Source organism: Actinia tenebrosa, unplaced genomic scaffold (assembly GCF_029948245.1).
Source record: "Actinia tenebrosa isolate PJP-AT-01 unplaced genomic scaffold, QUT_ActTen_1.0 PGA_scaffold15__27_contigs__length_11533743, whole genome shotgun sequence".
NCBI lineage: Eukaryota > Metazoa > Cnidaria > Anthozoa > Actiniaria > Actiniidae > Actinia > Actinia tenebrosa.
In genome coordinates this window covers 5,972,206-5,999,203 of record NW_028292575.1, presented here as the reverse complement: position 1 = coordinate 5,999,203, position 26,998 = coordinate 5,972,206, and the positions used below count along the sequence as shown (strand labels likewise).

Here is a 26,998-nt window from a genome sequence, read left to right as displayed (position 1 = left end):
AGCTTGCTGTTGTGAGTTGCATTTCGCATTTATTGAATATAAGAATGATTTTCTGCTCGTTACTATCATCTTGTGAAAATATATAAAGACTTAATAGTGTATATTTAATCTTCTTTTAGTAATCTCTTTTTAATCTTATATAAATCACGCATATATATTTCTGATCATGGTGATCTTTTGTCTCATAGATTCTTATCTTAACCACAGTCTGGCGGGAAGTAGGCTCAGAAACCCCGCTGACACCCTAATAATTGAGCCGAAAATATTGACTTCATATCTTGTTTTCACAAAATGAATGGCTTTACGTGTACATAAGACTATGTAATTTACTGATATTACCAAGGTCGATATATGTAGATTCTGATTCTGTATAATTCTGTAGTCTGCAAAAATGTCTTTGTCATGAGAGACAACCGGAAGTGAACCTTCATATTTTTTTGCCAGCTTTACTTCCGGTCACCGCAAAACGTAAGCTCAGTCTATGCGGAATCTGTTACGGCAGAAACATAGCCGCTCAACATGTCATGGTTAACCTTTTGTTCAAAAATGAGCCACCCATTGAAGGTGTACCAAATCCGATCTATTCTAAATGGTATGTAACGTAAATCATTGCAGTGTTGTTAGAAAACACTGTTGAAGTCTGAAGTCATCAGGCTCGATGCTGTCTTCGCTTTATTCTGCTTTCCCTTTATTAATTTTGATGCTGAAAAACATAAGAAATCAACTGGTTAGTTTATTTTTAGATGTCTTCCATTTGCGCACACATATGAAGCTGTAGTTGCCTTCGGAGAGGATGAGAGGGATTGGAGCAGAAGGAAGGGGAAGGAGAAAATGTGGAAAAACATACAGGTCCAGTGGTTATAGTTTTTTAGATTTTTTCTCTTTGCGCCGGCATAAATAAGTAGGCTGTAGTTGCCTTCAGTGAGGATGATAGACATAGATTTAGATTTTTATTTTTGGTACTGACCTGAATGTTTACATTGATCAAAGGTATTTTTAAAATATTGTTCAGAACTAAGGTACAAGCTATCTAAAATAACTAAAAAGTTTAGGGATAGGGGCTGGAGCAGAAGGAAAGGGGAAATGTAGAAAAGATTGGATGGCTAATCTTGGTTAAATCTAGTCTGATAGCTGGATTCAGTCAAGTGAATGATTGAATGATTTCTGAACAATGATCTCTTCCAACATTTATGAGGGGGAAGAGGAGGAATGAGGATAGGGAAGTAACGGGACAGTTGCGGGTCATATTATAAGGTCTAAAAACTTTGGCGGGATTCTTTGCCATCTTCAGTATCTTTACAATAAAGATATTTTAATGGATTTTAACATAGCAATATTTGCCAGTATTTAGATATTAGTCTTGATTTAAAAAATAGCTACCTTTCATAAAGGTCATTCCCCTCGACAAGCGGAGGAGAAGTCAATACCGATTCATAGAAAGGATTTTCACTCGTTTTGCTTTTTTCCTCAGTGGTCGTCGTATCATGATCAAATAGTCCACCTTGGGTATCACTACAAGCATTGCTACCATTGCATTCTGGGATTTCACGATCCATATTAGGAGTTGGGTTTTTTGGTTTCCAGTTGTCGACGTCCTCATAATCGGGTGGTTTTTCAAACACCGATTGGGTCATTCCAGTGTCATTGTCATTGACTTCCAATATGGTGGTTAAAGTTGTTGTGTCATTCGGTTGAGTCAGTAGGATAGCTCCCCTTGAAAAATTAAACATACTAAATATAGAGGAATGTAATAGATGAGAAAACAAATTTCAGTCCTCGCACGCAAATGATCCTCGAGTTTGTATTTTATAGGGAAATGCACACCATTTTTGTTTTGCCGTTCGAAGGAGTGCAGGGAAAAAGTGATATTACGTTCTTTATTCTTCCAATGACACCAAATAATGACACCAAAGAAAAGAAAACAGATGAAAAAGGAGATAAGGAGGACAAATACAAGTTTGGGTTTTACCGACAGCGAGCATCTTTGGGTGTCTTAACATATTAAAAATGAAATATTAAACTTAGAAGAGGACACAGTTTGTGTTCTTTTGTCATTACCGGTCGTAAGTTGGGTTCACTACCAATGGCAATTGATCCACATGTCTATTGAAGCAAGAGAAAAGAAAAAAGATAAATATTGAAAAATTATTCTTATACCAACTAAAAAACTCTTACGGGGGAAAGTTTGTTAGAGAACACGTTTTCAATGGAAGACTATGAGGATTGATCAGTTGTACCGAATTGTGGGAAGACCTCAACAAATCAAAAGACTTACCTTGTTTCACTTGCGCTGTCTGAAGATGTTTTTGCTTTCAATCTATATCAGTCATAAAAACATATACACTCAACAAAACTGCATAATTTACTGATAAAAGAGCTTTTGACGAGGCCTGTTCATTCCCACGCATTTGCATTGAAGTGTGAGTGACAGTGTATTGGATGGCATTGTCGTCAGAATATAAGTACCATATTGCATGTGCGTTGGAAGTGTTGGAAGTTACAAAAATGTAAGCCTTGTTAGAACACTGATAATGAGGCATGACACTTCAGTAAGGGGGCGTTCTTGCACGGTTTTTAACAAGTTTCATCATTGGTTTAGAAAACAATACATTGGATTTCATTGACAATAGATTGGTCTTCCAAACAACTAGCTAAACCTAAGCTAACAAATGAGGTGCTTTAGTATGGGCAATCAAAAGGAAGGTTCCGAATGGTGCAATCGATTTGCATAAAACTGTAGTCCACAAGTATGGGAAAGCCGTCGATGAAAGCGGCACTAACGAAGAGAGGTTATAGGAGCAGAAAACAACTATAAGAGAGACCAAAAAGAAAGAAACAGAGATCAGAGATATATGGAGCAAGTAGACAAACATGACGAAGCCTGGAAAGCCAAAAGGAAGAAGGAAAAACGTGTGCAAGCAAGAAGAACTGAGGTAGCAAAGTTAAAAGTACCGCTGGTAAGCTTGAAAATAAATTACAAAGTCAAGTAGTTTTTGTTCAAAAGACTCGTGTATACAGCTGTTTCAAAAAAGTATGGTGAAAGTTTTTTTGTATCTTGCATCTTGCATTTTAAGTCTTGCCTCTTGTTTGCTTAGTTTGAAATGTATTATATTCATAATATGTGATTAATGTCAGCATAGAACAATATTGATGGTATTCAACCATTCCCAAGAGAATTAAATAACAAAAGACACGGCGGCCATGTTGGAGGATATAACAAAAGAATTCATTAACAATTCTTTTGTTAAGTTCCTCCAACATGGCCGCCTTCAAAACCATCAATATACAGGAAACACATGTCATTGTGAACATTCTTGATATTCACATCATTCGTAGTGCAATTCGGGCTTGGTATGCCACAATGCAATATGCAATAAAGCCTTCACCAACCCTTCAGTTGAAATATAATAGCTGTATACACCTACTTGCAAGAACGTTGTCATATGAAAATAGAACATTAGTGATTTAGTGGGATTGGAATTATATTAAAGAACAAAAGAAGATCACTGAAGCTGAACTTCTTTGTCTTTTAATGTATTCCTTTCTCATTAAATTACTAATGTTCTATTCTTGTATGACAACCTTCTTGCAAGTAGGTGTATACGTACATACGTATGTATACATTCCATAAGTTTTCAACCTCTTTTATCTTATTTAGCCAGCTTAGTGTTCATTTATCAAATGTTTTGAAGTAGTCTTTTTTTAATGCTCAGTAATTAATATTTCCTTCCACTTAAAACTTTCCTTTCCCTACCTCTCCTGACTATATTTTCACTCCATGGGTAGTTTTTAGTTTCAAAATGCTAATTGTAGCATTTTTGGATAAATAATGGTTAAATCGATGGAGAAATAAGTAGCAAACATATATTTTGTTTACCTGCGACGATACACAATATCTACGACGAGAAGAATGACAATTAAAAGACAGGCCAGCGGTATCACTATGACAACAAGCTTTCCATTCCATTCATTGGAATTCGTTAAAGCTTCCTTGACTCTGTCACCAGCAGTGCAGTTAGTTGAAGTTGAAGGCTCTTGTGTAGTTATTGTCTGCTGTGGTGTTATCGTAGATATATTTGTTTTTGTTATTGCAGTTGATTTTGAGTTGGTTGTCGATGATTTTTTCTTTTTTGTTTCTGAAAACAAAATTAGCAAAGGATATTTTCTTTCTTTAAAAAATATTTTCCGTGCTCCGTTCAGAAATACAGCAAGCAGCCAGCATGAAAGAAGGGCACTCTCCATTTTCTGAATGTGCACTGCTTTGAATCATTCAGAGATTTTGAATTGTCCAATGAAATACATCATGGAAGAGTCAATCAATCCTTCATGTCTTCTTTTTAGCTATCATACTCCCCTATTTAAGAGTTTAATTTTCATTGATCAAAACTTTTCAGCTTGCCTAACGAAACCTTCAATCAACTCACTGCATGGTGTAGTCAACAGTATTGAAGATGTCTCTGATGGTGTTGCCGTAGATGCTGTAGATGCTGTAGATGTTTCGGTAGGTGTAGTCGTAGCTAGGGATATAAAAACACAGCCGGTTGTAAATGAAGTGACCGATGGCCAAAGCTAATTTTCAGTGGTCATATTCTTCTATTGCACGTTACATAATCGAGACCATGTTAATTGGTCAACAAAATACGTCACATTTATTAGCATCCCTTTTTATACCACTAACATGGCCGCCTTTGACGCTCTTCGGGAATGCTTGGAACCCATCAATATAATCAATGATTTTCTACCTCAGATTTGATTTGAGAATTGCTAGCTACCAAACATGAGTTCTTATCTTTACTCACCTTGTGGTATAAACACTTGATATTCTGCTCTGAATCCAGAGCTGTTGTTTGATTCATCCGAACGAAAGACAAACAGAACATCACGCTCGCTTGACAAAGTAAACGATACCGTTGAATGAAGGGGAATCGTATACCAAGTTTTAAAACTGCCATTCCTTCTTTTAGAATATCTCAAAGTGTCGTTTAACCTATTAACCTCATAATCACTGCTCTAGCAGTTATTATTGTCTTAGAATCATTTTCTAACAGGATATCCGGCAAATTTTACTCACCCCTTCGTGTAGTTGTAGCTAGGAATATAAGACCAAGAACAAAGGTTATACAAACAGATAGTGAAAATGGAGTGAGCAATAGTCAAAACAAATTCGTCCCTGTTCAAAAAGGATACTTTGTACTCGAGCTCCGACCATCAAACCCAAGTTCGTATCTTTACTCACCTTGTGGTATGGACACACGGTATTCTGCTCTGAATCCAGAGCTGTTGTTTGATTCATCCGAACGAAAGACCAACAGTACATCACTTTCGGCTGACAAAGTAAACGATACCGTTGAATGAAGGGGAATCGTATACCAAGTTTTAAAACTGCCATTCCTTCTTTTAGAATATCTCAAAGTGTCGTTTTCATTCAAAGAGAAGTTAGTGAAACGAACACGTAGGGTGTGATTATCAGGGACTATGATCCTCCACGAGCACAGCTGTCCATCCGGGTATTTACCAGGGAAGCCAGGGGACTGGAAAACACCTTCCTTGTCTGTCAGAGTGTAGTTACAACCTAAAATTAAACATTTCTTGATATTAAGTTTGAAAATCAAGCCGTTCCTGTATTTCGATTTGATGATGTAATCTTGTCCCTAATACCATTTATGAACTTGCATAAGGAGCTTTACAATTTTGATAACTTTGAACAGTGCCCTATAAAAATATATAAATATTTGCCAATGGTTAGACGAGTTTGCTGTAGCTTGAATCACCATGTTAAATGACAGCCCCACCTCATTTCTACAGACGTTAAACATAGCTATAGAGAGTTACAAGTGTATCCATAGTGATTGTCACATGTCAACCCCTTTATGCAGGAATATATTTTAAAAACTCTTCGTTTATATTTTTTGCTTGAACACCCAGAGTTTGTTGCAGCCGCGCGGTTTGTTTGTTTACTTATGTTTGTGTTGTTGTTAGATTGTTGTAGATTTTTTGTTGCTTCCAAATTGTCATTGTTTATAGCTATATGTTATCGAATATGGGCAAAGAATCACTCTTTTTCCCACTTACTTTCATAATAGCAGTAAAACATCTTAATCCCTTTGTTACTTTCAAGTTGATATGCCGCGGGCACTGTTCCATTCATGACGTTCTCTGTCTGGTACTTGATCCATTCAGTTGTTGCTACCATCCATTTGACTTGTTGACAGTCACGTGACCCATAAGGCAGCAGATAAAATGGTTTGGTTATCGGTAACGAGATTGGAATATTTTTGTTCCCACTTTTGTAGCATTGAAAGTAAAATTCGATGTGTTTTTTTTGTCTATTGGAGTTTTCATCATAATAATCAACGAAGGAACTAGTGTATTTTACTGCGTCTTTGTTGTCAGTGTGTTCACCAGTCATTTTGATTGACCCAGATGAAAAGGTTTTAGGAACGTATATGCAGTATTGACCTACAACAGGAAAATATTGTCTATAAACCGCGTATTATACTTTCGAACAATCATGCAGAGCTGAAACTGAGATTTCTTGGCAAACGTACCTTGTGGCCAAACTGATGAGACTTCCGTTCCTGTTCTGATACAGAAAGATCTAACTACATAAAAAGAAGCAACGTAACCATCAATATGAAGGATCCTTGATCTGTTGTTACTCCCGTAAATTTTGGTATCTTGTAAAATCCAGGCTTTATCTTTCCAATTGTTTGGACAACCAGTTTTAGGCTTGAGTAGAACGTACTCACCACCAGGCCATTGGGTCGAACCTGTAACGCAATCATTGTGAACTTTAATTTTGTGGTTGCTTTTGAGGCTAAACAAATAATAATGTCATCCAACATGGCTGCCGGATTCCACCCTTAGTAACATGAGTACAGCAGAGCTGAATAACGTACGCACATGCGCCAAATCATTAGTAGAAGTAACATGCAATCTTGTCCCAAGAACCTGCATTTCTCCTGGTCAACACCAAGCAACGGCATGGTGCTGTCTGGTGATAACGAAGGTTCTCGCACCATCATGTTGTTAATAAACAAATTCAAGGTAACTGACACCGAAATATTGGTCGAAATTTCCTGAGAAAGCAACTCAAAATAAAAAATAAATAGACAAGACTAGAAAGAGAGACTGGGTTTGTAACCTAGTGAAACCAACCTCCAGGTGTCCACCGACTTATCTTGAAAGTTTTGCTTAAATGTTTAATGCCATTTACTAAATAAACGTTTACCATAGAGTGACCACAGTAAATCCGTGAAACTTTAGTAATACTAAATAGCACAATTTCATGCAAATTCCATTGCTTTCTATTGTTTAATTAGCACTATTTTGTACTATTTAGTAAATATTATTTCACGGATTAATTGTTTGCACTCTATCTTTTAAAGTCCTGTACATCTCTCGTGATTCATTTTACTGAAGGAATGGCTAATGGTTATATCGTGGGTTATGTTATAATTTCATCAGGTTGTTTATATTAGGGAAATCCTTCTTTAAGTTGGTGCTGAACAATAAACTGACATCATCTATGCATTTTTGACAGCTGATGGCAGAATAACTTTAAAAATAGCGTGCCTTTCTAAAGTTACCCGAGTAGTTGATGCATTGATCTGATTGACTATCATTTGTCTACTTAACATCGATTAGACCAACTGAAAATGTTTTTGTCGCAAGTTGAGTAGAGCAAAAGACACTAATGTGTCGAAACATGCACTTCCTCTGCATGTTAATCATAGAATCTATTCTAAACTGTTATCTTAAATTAAGTTATTATTCTATTATTATTAGACCCTATTATTTTATTAGTTTAGAATAAGGTAATACGATAATAAGTTCCTGATCTTATTTAAGCAAAAAATTCTTAAATTTATTCTTCAGATTTCAATTTCCACTAATTCAAAACTAATGTCGCATAAATAGATGGATGTCTCCATTTGAGTAATTGTCCAATCTTTAAGTTTGCCTCGACTAATTTGGACGAGCCTTTATCTTCCTGTCAGTGATTTTTCTAGGAGCAGATTAAATATGGCTTACCTTTCACGTAGCTTTCTCGTAGAAGAATTACAAGCACCACAGAATACCACACCTGTACAGAACACATTATAGTACCGAACTCATTAAATTGCTTCTGAAACCACTCGAGTCATTTGAGGTAATTAGTCATCACGCGGAATTCATTTTCGACCTCCTCTGAAAGGCTGAAGTAACGTAACCGCGTATAATCGTCCCCTTCCTCGAGAAGATTTTTTTTACAAGGGTGGGGATCAGGATCAGAGGATCTCAAAATTTAAAAGAACAGATTTACATTTTACACTTGCTGATAGAAATTCACACACACACAGCGATGTTTAATCCCTACCAAGTACCATTAGTGTATTTCTTCAAGATTTTTTTGAGATAATAAATTTATATCCAAATTGTTATATCACCAGCCTCACCCCCTTGGGTATTTTTGTTCCAGGAAGTGGTAAAAAAAAAAAAACGGTTTCGTGTGTGAGTGCGAATCATCACGTCACGACATATTTCAGTTTCAATTTATTTACAGCGTAAATGAAAATATTAAATGCAAATTTTTGAAAAGTAAAGTTATATTTAGCTTTCGTTTACAGCATAATTGTCGAAGCATTTTGATTAAGAATCCGTATCTAGAAAAGATGTACTATAGACTACAGAAAACCAACCTATACACTTGGTCACGTCTTCCTTATTAAAATTCATTTTTTATTCAGTAATATGTAACTGTAACTCTATCCAGCTGATCTAAGATCGTGAAGTAGGAAATGACGGATGGTAATGCGAAACTGAGGTGTCCATGAAGCCTACGAAAATTGATCAGCGAAAAATAAAAACCTGTCCACCATTGTAATAAAAATATAAAACCAAAAATATAAAATTGTGTTACTGTTATCAACCTCTTATTAGCAAAGTTATTTTTTCATTTGGTGACCTGGAAATCCATAATTTCACAGACAAAAAGTGGCACCTCAGTATTGCAAATTTTCTTGCTTTTGATTGGCTAACATTTTCTGTCACAATCAGCTGTATAGGTATGCTATCCTTTTATATTTTAGCATAGTTAATGGAGCGAAATGGTTGGGAAACCTACTACTCTATGTTTTTGGTCGTCTTTATCCATTGTTATATATGACGTTGACCGTGCACAGTGAAGGAAAAGTTGCTCCATTTGTTAACAGTATTCGGGAATATAAAATTTTTTACCCTTAAAAATCGTTAAAATAAATAATCACTAAAATATTCGCTAAAATATGTATCATTTGTTAATTAATCCTATATGATTAATATTAATTGTTTATTGAAAATGAAATTGCCCTCAGTTTCAATGCTTTCTTATTTATCATCTAGTAACTTAACTGTATTTGCGCGGAAATATTTATTCGCATGGGTTTTGGTCATGGAATGAAAGTTTTCACTTTCAAAGTATTCATACATGAAAATAATAAGGAAATGAGCATTTTCAGCCATACTTGCTTTGGTTCCTTGTGCACGGTCAGTAGCACGTGATGGCAAAACAATAGCTTTGTTCTATGGCGTTTCAATTAAACCATTCTACTCCATTAACTATGATTTTAGCATCAAAATGTCAATATATAGATCAGAGAAAGTAAAAGTAACATTTTCATAATCAGAACGTTCTTTTAGGCTTTGCATAACTTTCCTGGTGGAACCAGAATGTTTCCTTGTGGAACGCCTGGGTTAAAGTTGTTCTAAGTCAGATCACTGTTAGTCCTGTATCACCTTTTTATAAAGGCTTTAGTTCTCTTAGAAATCAATTGTGAATTAACACTGCTAATTAGGCCTTGAATAACTTTGATAGCAGCAAATTATCTAACAGGTTTCTAACTTATAACTTTTCTTATGAACATCTGGGTTTAGTTAGTTCTAAGGCATATTTTTAAAATTCCCGTATCACTTCTTATATGAAAACTTTGATTAGTACAGTAACAATGCAACATGCATACCAAGGTTTGGATAAAAGAAAACTAATGTTAAATAAGGCTTTTATGTACAAAAGTTCAATCGACATCCTCGTAGGTTGGATCTTCTGCCAGGCCTACATTATTAGGGTCAGGTCCTTCTAACACATGGTACAGAGGGTTAGGGCCACTATCTTTAACAGACTCTGATTCCCTCGATTCTGAAGTTGGTTGGTCTTCAGGCATTCCATTATTAGTATCAGGTCTTTCTAAGACATGGTACAAAGGATTAGGGCCACTATCATTAACAGCCTCCGATTCCCTCGATTCTGAAGTTGGTTGGTCTTCAGGCATTCCATTATTAGTATCAGGTCCTTCTAACACATGGTACAAAGGGTTAGGGCCACTATCTTTAACAGCCTCTGATTCCTTCGTTTCTGAATTTGGTTTGTCCTCTGGTATTCCATTATTAGTATCAGGTCCTTCTAAGACATGGTACAAAGGATTAGGGCCACTATCCTTAACAGCCTCCGATTCCCTCGTTTCTGACTGGCTTGGACATGATCTCTTTTTAGGATCATGTATTTCAGATACTAAGTACAAAGGATTGTGGTCACTACCTTCAAGAGACTCTTATTTCTTGGCTTCTGAGTTTTTCGAATTTCGATTTGCAATCGCTTTGTTCAATTTCTCGCATTCAATATTTTCATATTCCGGTGTTTCACGTGACAAGGACTGGTGCATACTAGAGTCGTCACCTATGTTTAGTGCGGTGGCAGTTTCATTAGGTGCATTTAGTAAGACGTCTCCTCTACGGGATAAAAAGAAACACGCCTTATTTTTAGCACAACGATCAAATATATTTTTGGGGCTTGATGAAGCGCCTAGTACATAAATCAAAATTTTACCTTTCGTATGTTGGATTCATTACTGAGCGATCGACGACTCCTTCTGTATCTCTGTGTTAAAATGAAAGCGGTTAACTGAATATTGCTACAGAAACGTCTGAATGATATTCTCTCAGTGCGAGAAAAAAGTACATCCTACCGTTTTGAGTTCCTGGCACGGCTTCTAGTTCTTCTGATCCTATATGAGTGAAATCAAATTTTACACAATCAGTGTGCGAAATCATGTAAAACAGCTTGTAAAGTTTTAGTTTTTATCCTATAGATTGACACTCCGCACCGAGATAGTGTGAAGTACTTTATACTCTATTGTCCGCACCTAATTAATGTACAGATTACGCAAGATAATGTTCTAGCTGACGGCATCAATGGAGAGACTATACCCGCCCTCCAGACCGTACGTACAGCTTATGTCTTTAGTGCACTAACTGCAACTGCATCATGAGGTCAAAAATCATCTAATCAATTGATAGGATGCATTTTTTCCACGGCTACGACAAGGGTTTTGAACACATACCCTCCATCACAACGTACCCAGCCAGCATACCTGCACTGATATATGATCATGATGAGAAGAACAACTCCAATCAGCAAACAAACTGCAGGTATCACGATGACAACGATTCCTTTCATCTTTCAAGGATTCTGCATTAGACTTGTCATCTCCAAATCTTGGTTGAGGTGTTGATGCTTTTGTACTACTTATCTTGATGGTACTTGATTTTAGTTCAGTTGTAAAGACTTTTCTCTGAGACGAAGGTGTCGAGGAAGGTGCTGATGGTGTTGTGACAGGCACTGTAGGAATACAGCAAGAATATAGGCTATGAACATGAGGGGGAAATCTACAGTAAGGTCTGTTATCCCCACTCCAATAGTTTTCCAGAATGCAATCAATCATCATGATTAGCTTTTCACGGTTCTTCGAATTCGCCCAGCACATCTACTCACCTTGTGGTATAAACACACGATATTTTGCTCTGAATCCAGAGCTGTAGTTTGTTTCATCCCAACGAAAGACGAACTGTAAATCACTGTTTGCTGACAATGTAAAGGGTACCGTGGTATTAAGGGGAATCGTATACCACGATCTAGGACCGCCATTGAGCCTTTTAGAATATCTCAAAGAGTCGTTATCATTCAAAGAGAAGTTAGTAAAGCGCACACGTAGGGAGTGATTATCAGGGACCATGATCCTCCACGAGCACAGCTGTCCATCCGGGTATTTACCAGGAAACCAGGGGACTGGAAAGTACCGTTCTTGTCTTTCAGATTGTATTTGCAGCCTAAAGAGTAATAAATATAATTTTTAGACTTGGGATTATGCATAAAGTAAAAGTTAAATTTTCAAATGTAAAGCATTTTACATTTTGCAACTTACTTTCATAATAGCAGTAGAACATGGTGATTCCCTGATGCTTTCTGTTCCCAAGCTCATGATATGGCACTTTACCATAAGTCTATTTACCGCCTTTTGTGATATAGTTCCGTGTGTGGTACTTGATCCATTCAGTCGTTGCTACCATCCATTTGACTTGTTGACAGTCACGTGACCCATAAGGCAGCAGATAAAAGGGTTGGGTTATCGGTAACGATATTGGAATTCTTTTGTTACCTTTTCTATGACAAGCGAAATACAACTTCGTGTATTGGTATGACCCTAAAAATGACTTCTTGATATTCACTCGAAGTTTAGTAAATTTATATTGGTCTTTATTGTTATTTTCCTCGCCATACATTAGAATCGATCCCGATCTCATACCATCCAACTTCTCGTTTTCGTGCCTGTATACACAATATTGTCCTACAAAATAACGTATATTATATTAACTCTTAGCAAAGATTGCTCTCGCGATCGGGAACAATCATCAAAGTGCAGGAATCGTATTTTGCCGGGCCTTTTGAGCGAGAAAAACAAAATGACTTAGTGAAATAAGATACAAATAGTAAGCTCACTGTCTTTAGCTGATACTGACAATAACCCAGGAAAAAACGAAATTGGTCTCGGCTGTATTATAGTTTTAGCACATGGAGTGTTGACAAACACTGCTAATTGCTATATATAGACTGACCTGATGGCCAAACCGTTTCGACGTCTTTGTTTGTCTTGCTGCAAAAATGTCTCTTCACATGACTGCAAGCAACTTTACCATCGATGTGTAAAGTTTGTGATCTGTTATTGCTTGGGTTTTTATCTATTGTGTCTTGGTAAATATATCCCTTGTTATTCCCATCCTGCAGGACATCCTGTCCTGGGCTTGAGTAGAGTATACTTACCATAAGGCCATGTTGGCGGTGAGCCTGAGGATAATAGAGGATATGTACAAACAAAATTAGATTATTATAACGCATGCGCGTCGACAGTCTGAGCGTAGAGTCAGTAAGAGTAGAGTATATTCACCAGAAGGCCATGTCGGGCCTGAGGATAATAGAGGATATATTAAAACAACATGACTGAATTATTCTAACGCATGCGCGTTATTGTATATTGAAACAACCGACAATCTATACCCAGAACCAGGGCTCTGGCATAATACATTTTTTGAGACCAGGATTTCTTGGACTTCCGATATAAAAGCGCATGTGTTCGAAGACTTGTCAAAAATTTAAAAAAAAAATATGTTCCCGATTTCAAGTTTGTATTTTGATCGTACGTTAGCACAGACCTCTGTTTGAAAGCATGATTTTCAATGATTTCACTTCGGGAAAATTGCGGCATGCGCCAAACATGGATTATGCCAGAGCCCTCGTTCTTCGCAGCGGGCCAGAATAAACGCAGGCTCTGGGTACGAGATTGGAAACAACATAACTGAATTACTCTAACGCATGCGCGAGTCTTATTCAGTCTGTCACGTAAAAAGAGAAACAGTTTATGGTTTATCAAAACATTGAAGTATCAAGGACTGTTTTTATAGCTGTGTCCACTTAAATATACTTATTTCAATAAAGTTAGTCAACAAAAGCCTAGAAAGCTGTGATCGCTGAGAATCATGGGAAATATTACATATTCAACAAGTAAAGGTTTCGACACAAACTGCAGTAGTTGAGGATGCTCAAAGGACGTTAACTTGTAACTGGTAGAAGAACTCAAGTCCATCAACAGTTATCAAAGCGGTTGAAACATGTAAAATGTATCTACCCATAATCCTTGCCGGTCTCAGCTTTGTAGCTTTTCAGGTGACTAACTTTATTGAAATAAGTGTATATAGATTAAAAAAAACATTTTTTATATTTAGCCATTAATTTTTAGATATTCAGATGCCTATTTATAATACGTTGAGTGTTTATATTATTTATATACAGTTTCCGCTTGACAACTATATATGACGCGGAAATTCCTGATATGTATTAGATTCGATAACACGGGCATGACTTTAACACTCAACATGTCACAAGATCTTACCTTTATTCTCTACTGCTGTTTGTAGAAGAATCACAAAAACGAACCAACACCACGGATACATCGTGTAAGTGGCCAAGAACACGAGACGGTTACCTCACTTAATATTTCTCTTCGTGTGTAAGAGATGGTTTTGTATCTCAGCAGTAGACTTTCATTCTCTGTTCTACGTTCTACTCGCGCTACGACTGGTTTCGAAACATCCTAACTACCCCTCCCCTACACGGTAGATTCATTTTGTTTGGGGGGAGGGGGAGGGGGAGGGGGAGGGGGAGGGCTCGTGTGGCAGTAGAATAAGGCGATATCTTCAGTCAATGAGAGAGAAGGTTCAGTAATGTGTGCAGAAGAAGATAGATTTCTATAAGATGGCTGTGAAAAGCTGCCACCTTTGTGTTTGTGGCTTATTTGTCATGGATTCATGAAACGTTTTCAATGCTAAATGTTCTAAACCAACATTCTAATTAAGCTTTTGTCATTGAAAATAATGAAATCATAACGCAATACATGCACCGTCGCATCACTTCAGCCACATTTGATGACAGAAAGATAGAATCTCTTTCACTTGAGAAAATGAAACGTGTAGTAGTAAAAAAATACCATTTGTCACCTTCCAACGGCTAGAGCTTCTTTCAACACTAAAATGTCGTCGCCCTTGCTGATCCAGAAATATTTCAAGGGCAGTGACTGTTACCTAGAAAGCCATCACATATCGTCCTCTTTGGTTTTACCTTATCCTTTATTCTATTATTCTTCAACTTAAGGCAGTTGACTAGTTACCCAATCCACCTATAAGTTTTTGTTATAAACGGATCAGTCCAGCGGTACAACTAAATTGCATTAAGTATTTAGTTTTTTCTCGAACGTTCTTTTCCTTCGCAAAACTCAACATATGCTAAATTACGATTGAATCTAATAACAATTCAATTTTGTCTTTTGACTCTCTTGGAAATGCTTGCAACCCATCAATCAAGGCTTTGCACCATCACGTGACGGCAGCCATGTTAGATTTGCAGGAACAATACCTAATGCCCCGTCCACACTGTGCCGGATAAATTTGAATCCGCAACTTTCACACCGAAACCGAAAAAATAGTTGTCCGTCCACACATGAAAACGGATAAAATGTTTCGCGTCCAAACTAGTCTGATCAGAGGAGGCAAAAACGCTTCATTGCACATCTGAGCATGTGCATCGAAGCTGAAATTGAGCCCGCTGTAAATTTTTAGCCTTCCCGCCATGTTCCCATGACAATCATGATGTCATCGTATTCGAAAAATTTCGGATACGAAATGTTCTCCGTGCACACTAACACGGCTAGCCGGCGTTTTCAGATTGTTCCACTCTGGAGACCGTATTTGAAAAAATTCGTTTTCGGTGAAGAATTGTTCCGGATTCGCCCGGACTAGTGTGGACGGTAGGCCTAACCGAATAAATAAAAATTCGGATTCAAATTTATCCGGCATAGCGTGGACGGGGCCTAAGAAAGAATTCAATTCCCGAGAGCAACTTGAAGAGATTTTATTGTTCTGCCATTTAACCACAGGCAGTCCAGGCTGTATTATGGGCACCGACACGTGATGGTGCAAAACCTCTATTGAATAAATGAAAAGGGATAATACTTTAACACCATGTTCATAAAGAGTACGTAAATAATTTAATGATGTCCTTTCTTTAGTTCAGTGTCTGAGTGCATTTACAAGAGATCTTGAAGTAGCTTGGTCCATATTTGTGTACACTGCGTGAAGTCGAGTTTTCTGCTCAGGAGGTCTGGTACATATGGTCCTCTATCAGTGGTTTGGCCTGGATGAGTGTGGTGGTTTAATGTGGAGAAAAAGCTAGGGGTATGTAGCTCACTTGCTTGTCCTGCTTGTCTGATGCAGATATTCATATGTTTTCTTCTGTCTCATCTAGTTTCTTTTAAGAAAAAATGACTAAAACAATGACATTAAAATGATTGATGTGGGCTTGCTGTAAAAGCTGTGCCACTACAAGGGGGAATTAAATGGAGGAAGGGGGGAGTGAATAGGTCTGAAATTTAGTCCCGATTTCGGATTCAGAGTAAAATTTAAACGGATTGGCGCATCCTGCAAATGCGGCGGATTTCGGATTTATCCATTTCGATTTTTACTCACTATAGAGTGCGGATCAAAGAAACGCCACAGATTTGTAAAACACAATTCAACAATTCACATACCATTCAACTATCAATTTTTTGCGGATTCGGATATGAATAAATGTTTTGCGGATCCGACGGATTCTGGCATTATCAACACCTTACCTTACCACATTACCTTCCTTTACTTCAGTACACTGCTACTGCTATTCTCGCCTGTCTTCAGAGTGTTTTAACTTTCTATCGGTAACTATTGTCATCACACACCCATAGTTGTTTGGGGTAAAAATCGCTTTACCCCCAACTGATATTTGAATTTAACTCTAGCAGTGATTATCGTCTTAGAATCATTTTCTAACAGGATATCCGGCAAATTTTACTCACCCCTTGGTGTAGTTGTAGCTAGGAATATAAGACCAAGAACATAGGTTATACAAACAGTAGTGAGAATGGAGTGAGCAATAGTCAAAACAAATTCGTCCCTGTTCAAAAAGCCGGATACTTTGTACTGGAGCTCCGACCATCAAATCCGAGTTCGTATCTTTACTCACCTTGTGGTATGGACACACGGTATTCTGCTCTGAATCCAGAGCTGGTCTTTGATTCATCCGAACTAAAGACGAACAGTAGTTCACTGTCAGCTGACAACGAAAACGGTACCGTTGAATGAAGGGGAATCGTATGCCACGATCTAAAACTTCCATTGCTTCTTGTAGAGTATCTTTCAGAATATCTCAAAGTGTCGTTGTCATTCAAAGAGACGTTAGTGAAGCGAACTTGCACAGTGTGATTAACAGGGACCATGATCCTCCACGAGCACAGCTGTCCATCCGGGTATTTACCAGGGAAGCCAGGGGACTGGAAAACACCTTCCTTGTCTGTCAGAGTGTAGTTACAACCTAAAATTAAACATTTCTTGATATTAAGTTTGAAAATCAAGCCGTTCCTGTATTTCGATTTGATGATGTAATCTTGTCCCTAATACCATTTATGAACTTGCATAAGGAGCTTTACAATTTTGATAACTTTGAACAGTGCCCTATAAAAATATATAAATATTTGCCAATGGCTAGACGAGTTTGCTGTAGCTTGAATCACCATGTGAAATGACAGCCCCACCTTATTTTTACAGACGTTAAGCATAGCTATAGAGAGTTACAAGTGTACCCGTAGCGATTGTCACATGTCAACCTTTATGCCGGAATATATTTTTAAGAATTTTCGTTTATATTTTTTGCTTGAACACCCAGAGTTTGTTGCAGCCGCGCGGTTTGTTTGTTTACTTATATTTGTGTTGTTGTTGTACGTTGTCACCGAGATTGTTGTAGTTTTTTTGTTGCTTCCAAATTGTTAATGTTTATAGCTATTCGTAATCGAATATGGGCAAAGAACAACTCTTCTTTCCACTTACTTTTATAGTAGCAGTAAAACATCGTAATTCCAATGCGATTTTCAAATTTATATGCTGGTACTTTTCCTTTTGTAACCTTCTCTGTCCGGTACTTGATCCATTCAGTTGTTGCTACCATCCATTTGACTTGTTGACAGTCACGTGACCCATAAGGCAGCAGATAAAAGGGTTTGGTTATCGGTAACGAGATTGGAATCTTCTTGTCACCACTTGTTTGGCAGGCAAAGTACATCTTCATGTATATAAATGATCTCCTAGTCTTCTTGACATACACTCGAAATTTAGTTAATCTATATTCGTCTTTGTTGTTATTTTTCTCGTCATACATAAGAATCGATCCCGGTCTCATGCGATGCAACTTCTCATTTTCGTGCCTGTATACACAATATTGACCTACAAGAAAACATTTAACTATTATAGGAAGAGAAAATGAACTAGGAGAAGGAATCTCTGGTATTCATGCTTGTAACCATAATAGGAACTGTCTGATGCTATTTTTAGAATCACATTTGCCATCGTCCGTTTTTCGTCATTCGCATATTGCGCGCGCTTAACGATGTTTACTCAGTTTTATTTAACATAGGAAACATGACAACACAGGTATGTTATTCTAAAAATAACATCAAAGATTCTAAAATATAAGCATCAAAGATTCTAAAGTAAGCATCAAAGATTCTAAAACGAGCATCAAAGATTCTATAATAAACATCAGAGGTTCTAAAAAGAGCATCAAATATGTAATGTTTAATAAACGAGCAGGAGTGTTTTATCGGGTATAAAACACGAGGCGCAGACGAGTGGTTTTAAACCCGATAAACCACGATCTGCGAGATTATTGAACGGCTTAGAAAACTTATGATGTTTGTTCTCATTGTGTACCGATTTTTTTACGAAATGAACCAAGTTTGATAGAGAAAATCCAAGTTAAAGTTTATGCAAATGAAGACGAATCTTTATCAGATATAAAATCACCTTCATGGTCATGATTTCTATTGTGTTTTCTTCATGAATTATTAATGAGTTTTCTAAATAACAATAGCATCAAAGTTTCAAAAGATAGCATCAAGGAGTGCCCATAACGGGGCACGGGAATTCCTTCTCTTAGCTTATTCACGGCGGGCTAGAAGGGCTAAGAAATGTCTCATTTTGGGAAACAAAATGGCGGATTCATGAATATTGAAAAAAATCATATCTTTTGGTTCCCATATCAGAAATGAACAGGTTTTGCATATTTGAACTCCTCTTGTGCAGTTCTTTCAAATGCACTAGTTAGAGTTTTCCATTGAGGAGTATTTCGATTTTCCGCTAAAATTGAGTACGTCATTTTCCCGCTAAAAATGTCGAAATTCAAAAACGTAAAACGACAGAGTTTTGAGATTTGTTAAACTCTTCAATGTTACTAATATTCGAGAGATTTTAATGAAATACAAAAAAGTTTTGCCAAAATGAGAAGGCCGAGGTTGTTGTGGATATCGACATATCGTGAACGAGTATTATTTCCGAGTATCACATTTTGTCGGGGCTTTGAGTGAGGAAAACAAAATGACTCTGTGTTATGAGGTTTAAAATTTGAATAGTAAGCTCCCTATTCTACGATTGCACTTTACGCCATCGAGGCCATATTGATAATATTCAACAAAAGATTTCTCATTAGCATCCTTTGCAAGCAAAAATAATCTTGATCATGCTTTAGTCTTTTGGGAATGCATGTAACCCATCCATCTTTAGCTGATACTGATACTAGCCTTCCGTGGTTCAAGCTATTTCATAATTTTTAGCATACGGGAACGTGAATAAACACTGCTAGCTGCTATATACAGATTTACCTGATGGCCAAACTTTACCGTCTGTGTTTGTCTTGCTGCAAAAATGTCTCTTCACATTACTGCGAGCAACTTTTCCATCGATGTGTAAAGTTTGTGATCTGTTATTACTCGGATTTTTATTTATTGTGTCTTGGTAAATATATCCCTTGTCATCCCATCCTGCAGGACATCCTGTCCTGGGCTTGAGTAGAGTATATTCACCATAAGGCCATGTTGGCGGTGAGCCTGAGGATAATAGAGGATATGTACAAACAAAATTAGATTATTATAACGCATGCGCGTCGACAGTCTTAGCGGTCAGTCTGAGTAAAGTATATTCACTATAAGGCCATATTGGGCCTGAGGATAACAGAGGATATATTGAAAACAACCCAAGCTATACCCAGAGCCAGGGCTCAGTTGCATAAAGCTCTCTTAAGATTAAGAAGCTAAAAAACACTCGTAAGTATTGTCTTAGTACAATTTCCTATTGTTTTGGAACAATACTTACGGATGCTCTTATCTTAAGAGAGCTTTATGCAACCGGGCCCAGGGTTCTGGCATAATCCATTTTTTGAGACCAGGATTTCTTGGACTTCCAGTATAAGAGCGCATGCGTTAAAAAAGAAAACAATGAAAAAAATATGTTCCCGATTTAAAATTTGTATTTTGATCGTAAGTTATCACAGAACTCTGTTTGAAAGCATGATTTTGATATTGATTATATTTCACTTCCGAAAAATTGCGCATGCGCCAAAAATTGGATTATGCCAGAGCCCTCGTTCTTCGCCGCAGTCCAGAAGAAACGCAGACTCTGGGTACGACATTAGAAATAACATAACTGAATTACTCTAACGCATGCGCGACAGTCTTATTCAGTCTGTCACATAATAAGAGAAACAGTTTTATGGCTTATCAAAATATTGAAGTATTAAAGACTGAATTTATTGCTGTGTCCACTTAAAAATTTAGATTTAAAAACAAACATTTTTTATATTTAGCCATTAATTTTTAGATTTTCAGATGCCTATTTATAATACGTTACGTGTTTATATTATTTATATACGGTTTCCGCTTGACAACTATATATGACGCGGAAATCCCTGATATGCATTAGATTCGATATTACGGGAATGACTTTAACACTCGACATATTACAAGATCTTACCTTTATTCTCTACTGCTGTGTGTAGAAGAATCACAAAAACGAATGAACACCACGGATACATCGTGTAAGTGGCCAAGAGCACGAGACGGTCACCTCAATTAATATTTCTTTTCTTGTAAGATGTGGTTTTGTATCTCAGCAGTAGACTTTCACTCTCTATTGTACGTACTACTTTTCCTACTTCTGGTTTCGAATCATCATAACTACCCCTCCCCTACACCGTAGATTCATTTTCATGGGGGGTGGGGCAGGGCTCGTGTGGCAGTAGAATAAGGCGATATCTTCAGTCAATGAGAGAGAAGGTTCGGGAATGCGTGCGGAAGATAAATTTCTATAAGATGGCTTTGAAAAGCTGCCACCTTTGTGTTTGTGGCTTATTTGTCATGGATTCATGAAACGTTTTCAATACTAAATGTTCTAAACCAACATTCTAATTAAACTTTTGTCATTGAAAATAATGAAATCATAACGCAATACATGCACCGTCGCATCACTTCAGCCACATTTGATGACAGAAAGATAGAATCTCTTTCACTTGAGAAAATGAAACGTGTAGTAGTAAAAAAATACCATTTGTCACCTTCCAACGGCTAGAGCTTTTTTCAACACTAAAATGTCGTCGCCCTTGCTGATCCAGAAATATTTCAAGGGTAGTGACTGTTATCCAGAAAGCCATCACATAGCGTCCTTTTCGGTTTTACCTTATGCTTTATTCTATTATTCTTCAACTTCAATGCAATGGGAGTTGACTAATTACCCAATACACCTCCCCTGATGATTCCAGCGGTACGACTAAATTGCATTACCTATTTTATATTTTCTCGATCGTTCTTTTCCTTCGCAAAACTCAATATATGCTAAATTAGGATTGAATTTAATAACAATTCAAATTTGTCTTTTGACTCTCTTGGAAATGCTTTCAACCCATCAATCAAGGCTTTGCACCATCACGTGACGGCAACCATGTTAGATGGCAGGAACAATACCTAAAGGGTTTAGACGGTACGATTTTCGCCTACAACTATCGTATACAACACGCTCGCGTCTGTCGTAGGCGAGTTGTAGGCTTGATTTACACGCTACGACTCGAGATGTAGGATGGCGCAAGCGTGTTGTATACGATAGTTGTAGGCGAAAATCGTAACGTCTAAACCGGCCGTAAGAAAGAATTCAATTCCCGAGAGCAAAGAGATTTTTTTGTTCTGTCATCTAACCACAGGCAGTCCAAGCTGTATTATGGGCACCGACACGTGGTGGTGCAAAACCTCTATTGAACAAACATAAAAGAATAACACTTTAACACCATGTTCTTAAAGAGTACGTAAATAATTTAACGATGTCCTTTCTTTAGTTGTTAGAGTGCATTTACAAGAGATCTTGAAGTAGCTTGGTCCATATTTGTGTACACTGCGTGAAGTCGAGTTCTTCTGCTCAGGAGGCCTGGTACATATGGTCCTCTATCAGTGGTTTGGCCTGGATGAGTGTGGTGGTTCAGTGTGGAGAAAAATGGGTATGTAGCTCACTTGCTTGTCCTGCTTGTCTGATGCAGATATTCATATGTTTTCTTCTGTCTCATCTAGTTTCTTTTCAGAAAAAATAACTACAATAATAACATTAAAATGATTGATGTGGGCTTCCTGTGAAAGCTGTGACACTATAAGGGAGAATTAAAGGGTGGAAGGGGAGAGTGAATTGGTTCACGGATTGGCGGGTTTCGCAAATGATTTAGTCCCGATTTCGAATTCAGAATAAAATTTTAACGGATTGGCGCTTCCTGCAAATGCGGCGGATTTCGGATTTATCCATTTCTCTTGTCCGGATTTCGATTTTTACTCACTATAGAGTGCGGATCAAAGAAACGCCACAAATTTATAAAACACAATTCAGCAATTCACATACCATTCAACTATCAATTTTTTTGCGGATTCGGATATGAATAAATGTTTTACGGATCCGACGGATTGTGGCATTATCAACAATTACCTTATGATACAAATGTATTACCTTCCTTTACTTCAGTACACTGTCACTGCTATTCTCGCCTGTCTTCAGGGTGTTTCAACTTTCTATCGGTAACTATTGTCATCACACACCCAGAGTTGTTTGGGGTAAAAATCGCTTTACCCCCAACTGATATTTGAATTTAACTCAAAATATTAGGTTAAAAATCTTTATCCCATATTTTGGCTGAAGCGTATTACAGGTGATTGTTTACGCCTTGCTTGAAGTTAAATTGAAAGGGTAAAGGTTGCCAGCTGTTTTGGGTGAGTTTCACCTATAGTTAAGTAACATTTACCCTTCATTTTATCAACTCTTTATATTTTATTTGAGGTATTAGATACCTTTGGCATCCCCTCTTCCCCGAGAAGGTTCATCGACATTAACACATTTTGAATTAATTTTCAAAATTTGCCTTGAAGACTTCACTTCTCCTTAGCTACCAATATCCCACCTAATTACAAATTAGTTCTTACTTGTTATGTGAAAGACCGACCATTTTCTAAAATGATACTTTTAACCAATCAATTATTACTCACCGCTCGATGCAGACCAAGATGTTTTAGACGCCATTGTTGTTGCATCGGTGGACATTGTAGGTGTATCAGTAGGTGTAGTTAAAGCTATGGATATATAACAACAAGAACACACTTGTTGTTTTTCTGGCGGGTGAAGTGAATATCGGACTGAGCCACTTAGTTCTCTGGGAACCACTGCAAAATCGAGCTTCTCGTGGAGTGGAGGTGAAAAGCTAACTAGTATTACTTCCGCTGTGGCAAACTTTGGGAAATTAACCTCATAATCACTGCTCTAGCAGTTATTATCGTCTTAGAGTCATTTTCTAACAGGATATTCGGCAAATTTTATTCACCCCTTGGTGTAGTTGTAGCTAGGGATATAAGACCAAGAATATAGGTTATACAAACAGATAGTGAAAATGGAGTGAGCAATAGCCAAAACAAATTCGTCCCTGTTCAAAAAGAATACTTTGTACTCGAGCTCCGACCATCAAACCCATAAGTTCGTATCTTTACTCACCTTGTGGTATGGACACACGGTATTCTGCTCTGAATCCAGAGCTGGTCTTTGATTCATCCGAACTAAAGACGAACAGTAGTTCACTGTCAGCTGACAACGAAAACGGTACCGTTGAATGAAGGGGAATCGTATGCCACGATCTAAAACTTCCATTGCTTCTTGTAGAGTATCTTTCAGAATATCTCAAAGTGTCGTTGTCATTCAAAGAGACGTTAGTGAAGCGAACTTGCACAGTGTGATTAACAGGGACCATGATCCTCCACGAGCACAGCTGTCCATCCGGGTATTTACCAGGGAAGCCAGGGGACTGGAAAACACCTTCCTTGTCTGTCAGAGTGTAGTTACAACCTAAAATTAAACATTTCTTGATATTAAGTTTGAAAATCAAGCCGTTCCTGTATTTCGATTTGATGATGTAATCTTGTCCCTAATACCATTTATGAACTTGCATAAGGAGCTTTACAATTTTGATAACTTTGAACAGTGCCCTATAAAAATATATAAATATTTGCCAATGGTTAGACGAGTTTGCTGTAGCTTGAATCACCATGTTAAATGACAGCCCCACCTCATTTCTACAGACGTTAAACATAGATATAGAGAGTTACAAGTGTATCCATAGTGATTGTCACATGTCAACCCCTTTATGCAGGAATATATTTCAAAAACTTTTCGTTTATATTTTTTGCTTGAACACCCAGAGTTTGTTGCAGCCGCGCGGTTTGTTTGTTTACTTATGTTTGTGTTGTTGTTAGATTGTTGTAGTTTTTTTGTTGCTTCCAAATTGTCATTGTTTATAGCTATATGTTATCGAGTATGGGCAAAGAGTCACTCTTTTTCCCACTTACTTTCATAATAGCAGTAAAACATCGTAATTCCATTGTTATTTTCGAGTTGATATGCCGGTACCGTTCCATTTATAACGTTCTCTGTCTGGTACTTGATCCATTCAGTTGTTGCTACCATCCATTTGACTTGTTGACAGTCACGTGACCCATAAGGCAGCAGATAAAATGGTTTGGTTATCGGTAACGAGATTGGAATATTTTTGTTCCCACTTGTGTAGCATTGAAAGTAAAATTCGATGTGTTTTTTTTTGTCCATTGGAGTTTTCATCATAATAATCAACGAAGGAACTAGTGTATTTTACTGCGTCTTTGTTGTCAGTATGTTCACCAGTCATTTTAATTGACCCAGATGAAAAGGTTTTATTCCCGTATATGCAGTATTGACCTACAACAGGAAAATATTGTCTATAAATCGCTTATTACACTTTCAAACAATCATGCAGAGCTGAAACTGAGATTTCTAGGCAAACTTACCTTGTGGCCAAGCTAATGAGCCTTTCTCCTGTTTTAATACAGAAAGATCTAACTACATAATAAGAAGCAACGTAACCATCAATATGGAGAATCCTTGATCTGTTATTACTCCCCTTACTTTTGGTATCTTGTAAAATCCAGGCTTTGTCTTTCCCGACTTAGTTGGACAACCAGTTTTAGGCTTGAGTAGAACGTACTCACCACCAGGCCATTGGGTCAAACCTGTAACGCAATAATTGTGAACTTTAATTTTGTGGTTGTTTTTGAGGCTAAACAAATGATAATGTCATCCAACATGGCTGCCGGATTCCACCCTTAGTAACATGAGTACAGCAGAGCTGAATAACGTAGGCACATGCGCCAAATCATTAGTAGAAGTAACATGCAATCTTGTCCCAAGAACCTGCATTTCTCCTGGTCAACACCAAGAAACGGCATGGTGCTGTCTGGTGATAACGAAGGTTCTCGCACCATCATGTTGTTAATAAACAAATTCAAGGTAACTGACACCGAAATATTGGTCGAAATTTCCTGAGAAAGCAACTCAAAATAAAAAACAAATAGACAAGACTAGAAAGAGAGACTGGGTTTGTAACCTAGTGAAACCAACCTCCAGGTGTCCACCGACTTATCTTGAAAGTTTTGCTTAAATGTTTTAATGCCATTTACTAAATAAACGTTGACCATAGAGTGACCACAGTAAATCCGTGAAACTTTAGTAATACTAAATAGCACAATTTCATGCAGATTCCATTGTTTCCTATTGTTTAATTAGCACTGTTTTGTACTATTTAGTAAATAGTGTTTCACGGATTAATTGTTTGCACTCTATCTTTTAAAGTCCTGTACATCTCTCGTGATTCATTTTACTGAAGGAATGGCTAATGGTTATATCGTGGGTATGTTATAATTTTATCAGGTTGTTTATATTAGGGAAATGCTTCTTTAAGTTGGTGCTGAACAATAAACTGACATCATCTATGCATTTTTGACAGCTGATGGCAGAATAACTTTTAAAATAGCGTATCTTTCTAAAGTTACCCGAGTAGTTCAGTGATGCATTGATCTGATTGACTATCATTTCTCTACTTAACATCGATTAGACCAACTGAAAATGTTTTTGTTGCATGTTGAGTAGAGCAAAAGACACTAATGTGTCGAAACATGCACTTCCTCTGCATGTTAATCATAGAATCTATTCTAAACTGTTATCTTAAATTAAGTTATTATTCTATTATTATTAGACCCTATTATTTTATTAGTTTAGAATAAGCTAATACAATATAATAAGTTCCTGATCTTATTTAAGCAAAAAATTCTTAAATTTATTTTTCAGATTTCAATTTCCACTAATTCAAAACTAATGTCGCATAAATAGATGGATGTCTCCATTTCGGTAATTGTCCAATCTAAGTTTGCCTCGACGAATTTGGACGAGCCTTTATCTTCCTGTGGGTGATTTTTCTAGGAGCAGATTAAATATGGCTTACCTTTCACGTAGCTTTCTCGTAGAAGAATTACAAGCACCACAGAATACCACACCTGTACAGAACACATTATAGTACCGAACTCATTAAATTGCTTCTGAAACCATTCGAGTCATTTGAGGTAATTAGTCATCACGCGGAATTCATTTTCGACCTCCTCTGAAAGGCTGAAGTAACGTAAACGCGTATAATCGTCCCCTTCCTCGAGAAGATTTTTTTTACAAGGGTGGGGATCAGGATCAGAGGATCTCAAAATTTAAAAGAACAGATTTACATTTTACACTTGCTGATAGAAATTCACACACACAGCGATGTTTAATTCCTACCAAGTAGCATTAGTGGATTTCTTCAAGATTTTTTTGAGATAATATAATTATATCCAAATTGTTATATCACCAGCCTCACCCCCTTGGGTATTTT

General features: G+C 37.2%; 3 protein-coding genes across 6 annotated transcripts; all 3 read right to left on the bottom strand.

The window, feature by feature from the left end:
• Window positions 1–3: 3 nt before the first annotated feature.
• LOC116302253 (cubilin) lies at window positions 4–26,727 on the bottom strand. The gene is made up of 16 exons (XM_089030519.1): window positions 26,582–26,727; window positions 25,092–25,313; window positions 24,618–25,002; window positions 23,770–24,117; window positions 23,603–23,620; window positions 23,271–23,354; window positions 19,587–19,811; window positions 17,761–18,153; window positions 16,901–17,248; window positions 16,734–16,751; window positions 4,425–4,517; window positions 3,878–4,136; window positions 2,276–2,317; window positions 2,059–2,103; window positions 1,381–1,713; window positions 4–703 (listed from the first exon to the last, which is right to left on the bottom strand). Exons 3-16 carry the CDS (start codon window positions 24,886–24,888, stop codon window positions 673–675), a joined length of 2,508 nt encoding a protein of 835 aa, XP_088886645.1. The 5' UTR covers window positions 24,889–25,002; window positions 25,092–25,313; window positions 26,582–26,727; the 3' UTR covers window positions 4–672.
• Window positions 4,425–8,181, bottom strand: LOC148910949 (uncharacterized). The gene is made up of 5 exons (XM_089030540.1): window positions 8,035–8,181; window positions 6,549–6,770; window positions 6,073–6,459; window positions 5,237–5,572; window positions 4,425–5,089 (listed from the first exon to the last, which is right to left on the bottom strand). Exons 1-5 carry the CDS (start codon window positions 8,099–8,101, stop codon window positions 5,064–5,066), a joined length of 1,038 nt encoding a protein of 345 aa, XP_088886666.1. The 5' UTR covers window positions 8,102–8,181; the 3' UTR covers window positions 4,425–5,063.
• LOC148910948 (uncharacterized) lies at window positions 8,991–14,448 on the bottom strand. Of its 4 annotated transcripts, XR_016119909.1 has the most exons (6): window positions 12,219–12,339; window positions 11,789–12,123; window positions 11,388–11,635; window positions 10,983–11,021; window positions 10,844–10,894; window positions 10,660–10,746 (listed from the first exon to the last, which is right to left on the bottom strand). XR_016119909.1 is itself a non-coding variant. In XM_089030879.1 (5 exons), exons 2-3 carry the CDS (start codon window positions 12,027–12,029, stop codon window positions 11,364–11,366), a joined length of 513 nt encoding a protein of 170 aa, XP_088887005.1. In that variant the 5' UTR covers window positions 12,030–12,123; window positions 12,219–12,339; the 3' UTR covers window positions 10,872–10,894; window positions 10,983–11,021; window positions 11,358–11,363. The 4 variants fall into 4 exon arrangements, 2 of the variants coding, with proteins under 2 accessions (XP_088887006.1, XP_088887005.1); XM_089030879.1 differs by lacking the exon at window positions 10,660–10,746 and having other exon boundaries at window positions 10,872–10,894; window positions 11,358–11,635; XM_089030880.1 differs by lacking the exons at window positions 11,789–12,123; window positions 12,219–12,339 and having other exon boundaries at window positions 8,991–10,746; window positions 11,358–11,535.
• Window positions 26,728–26,998: the final 271 nt, after the last annotated feature.

Bases quoted from the DNA above. Each gene is read 5' to 3' on its own strand.
- LOC148910949 (XM_089030540.1), bottom strand. From the start codon at position 8,101: ATGTGTTCTGTACAGGTGTGGTATTCTGTGGTGCTTGTAATTCTTCTA. The intron at 6,460-6,548 runs GTACGTTTGCCA...TTCCTGTTGTAG, and splicing joins CTCATCAGTTTGGCCACAAG to GTCAATACTGCATATACGTT. The intron at 5,090-5,236 runs GTGAGTAAAGAT...TTATATTCCTAG, and splicing joins CCGTGTGTCCATACCACAAG to CTACAACTACACGAAGGGGT.
- LOC148910948 (XM_089030879.1), bottom strand. From the start codon at position 12,029: ATGGTCCCTGATAATCACTCCCTACGTGTGCGCTTTACTAACTTCTCT. The intron at 11,636-11,788 runs GTGAGTAGATGT...GTATTCCTACAG, and splicing joins TCGTGTGTTTATACCACAAG to TGCCTGTCACAACACCATCA.
- LOC116302253 (XM_089030519.1), bottom strand. From the start codon at position 24,888: ATGATGAAAACTCCAATGGACAAAAAAAAACACATCGAATTTTACTTT. The intron at 18,154-19,586 runs GTAAATCTGTAT...GTTTTCTTGTAG, and splicing joins CGGTAAAGTTTGGCCATCAG to GTCAATATTGTGTATACAGG. The intron at 2,318-3,877 runs GTAAACAAAATA...TGACTGATATAG, and splicing joins GATATTGTGTATCGTCGCAG to ATTGAAAGCAAAAACATCTT.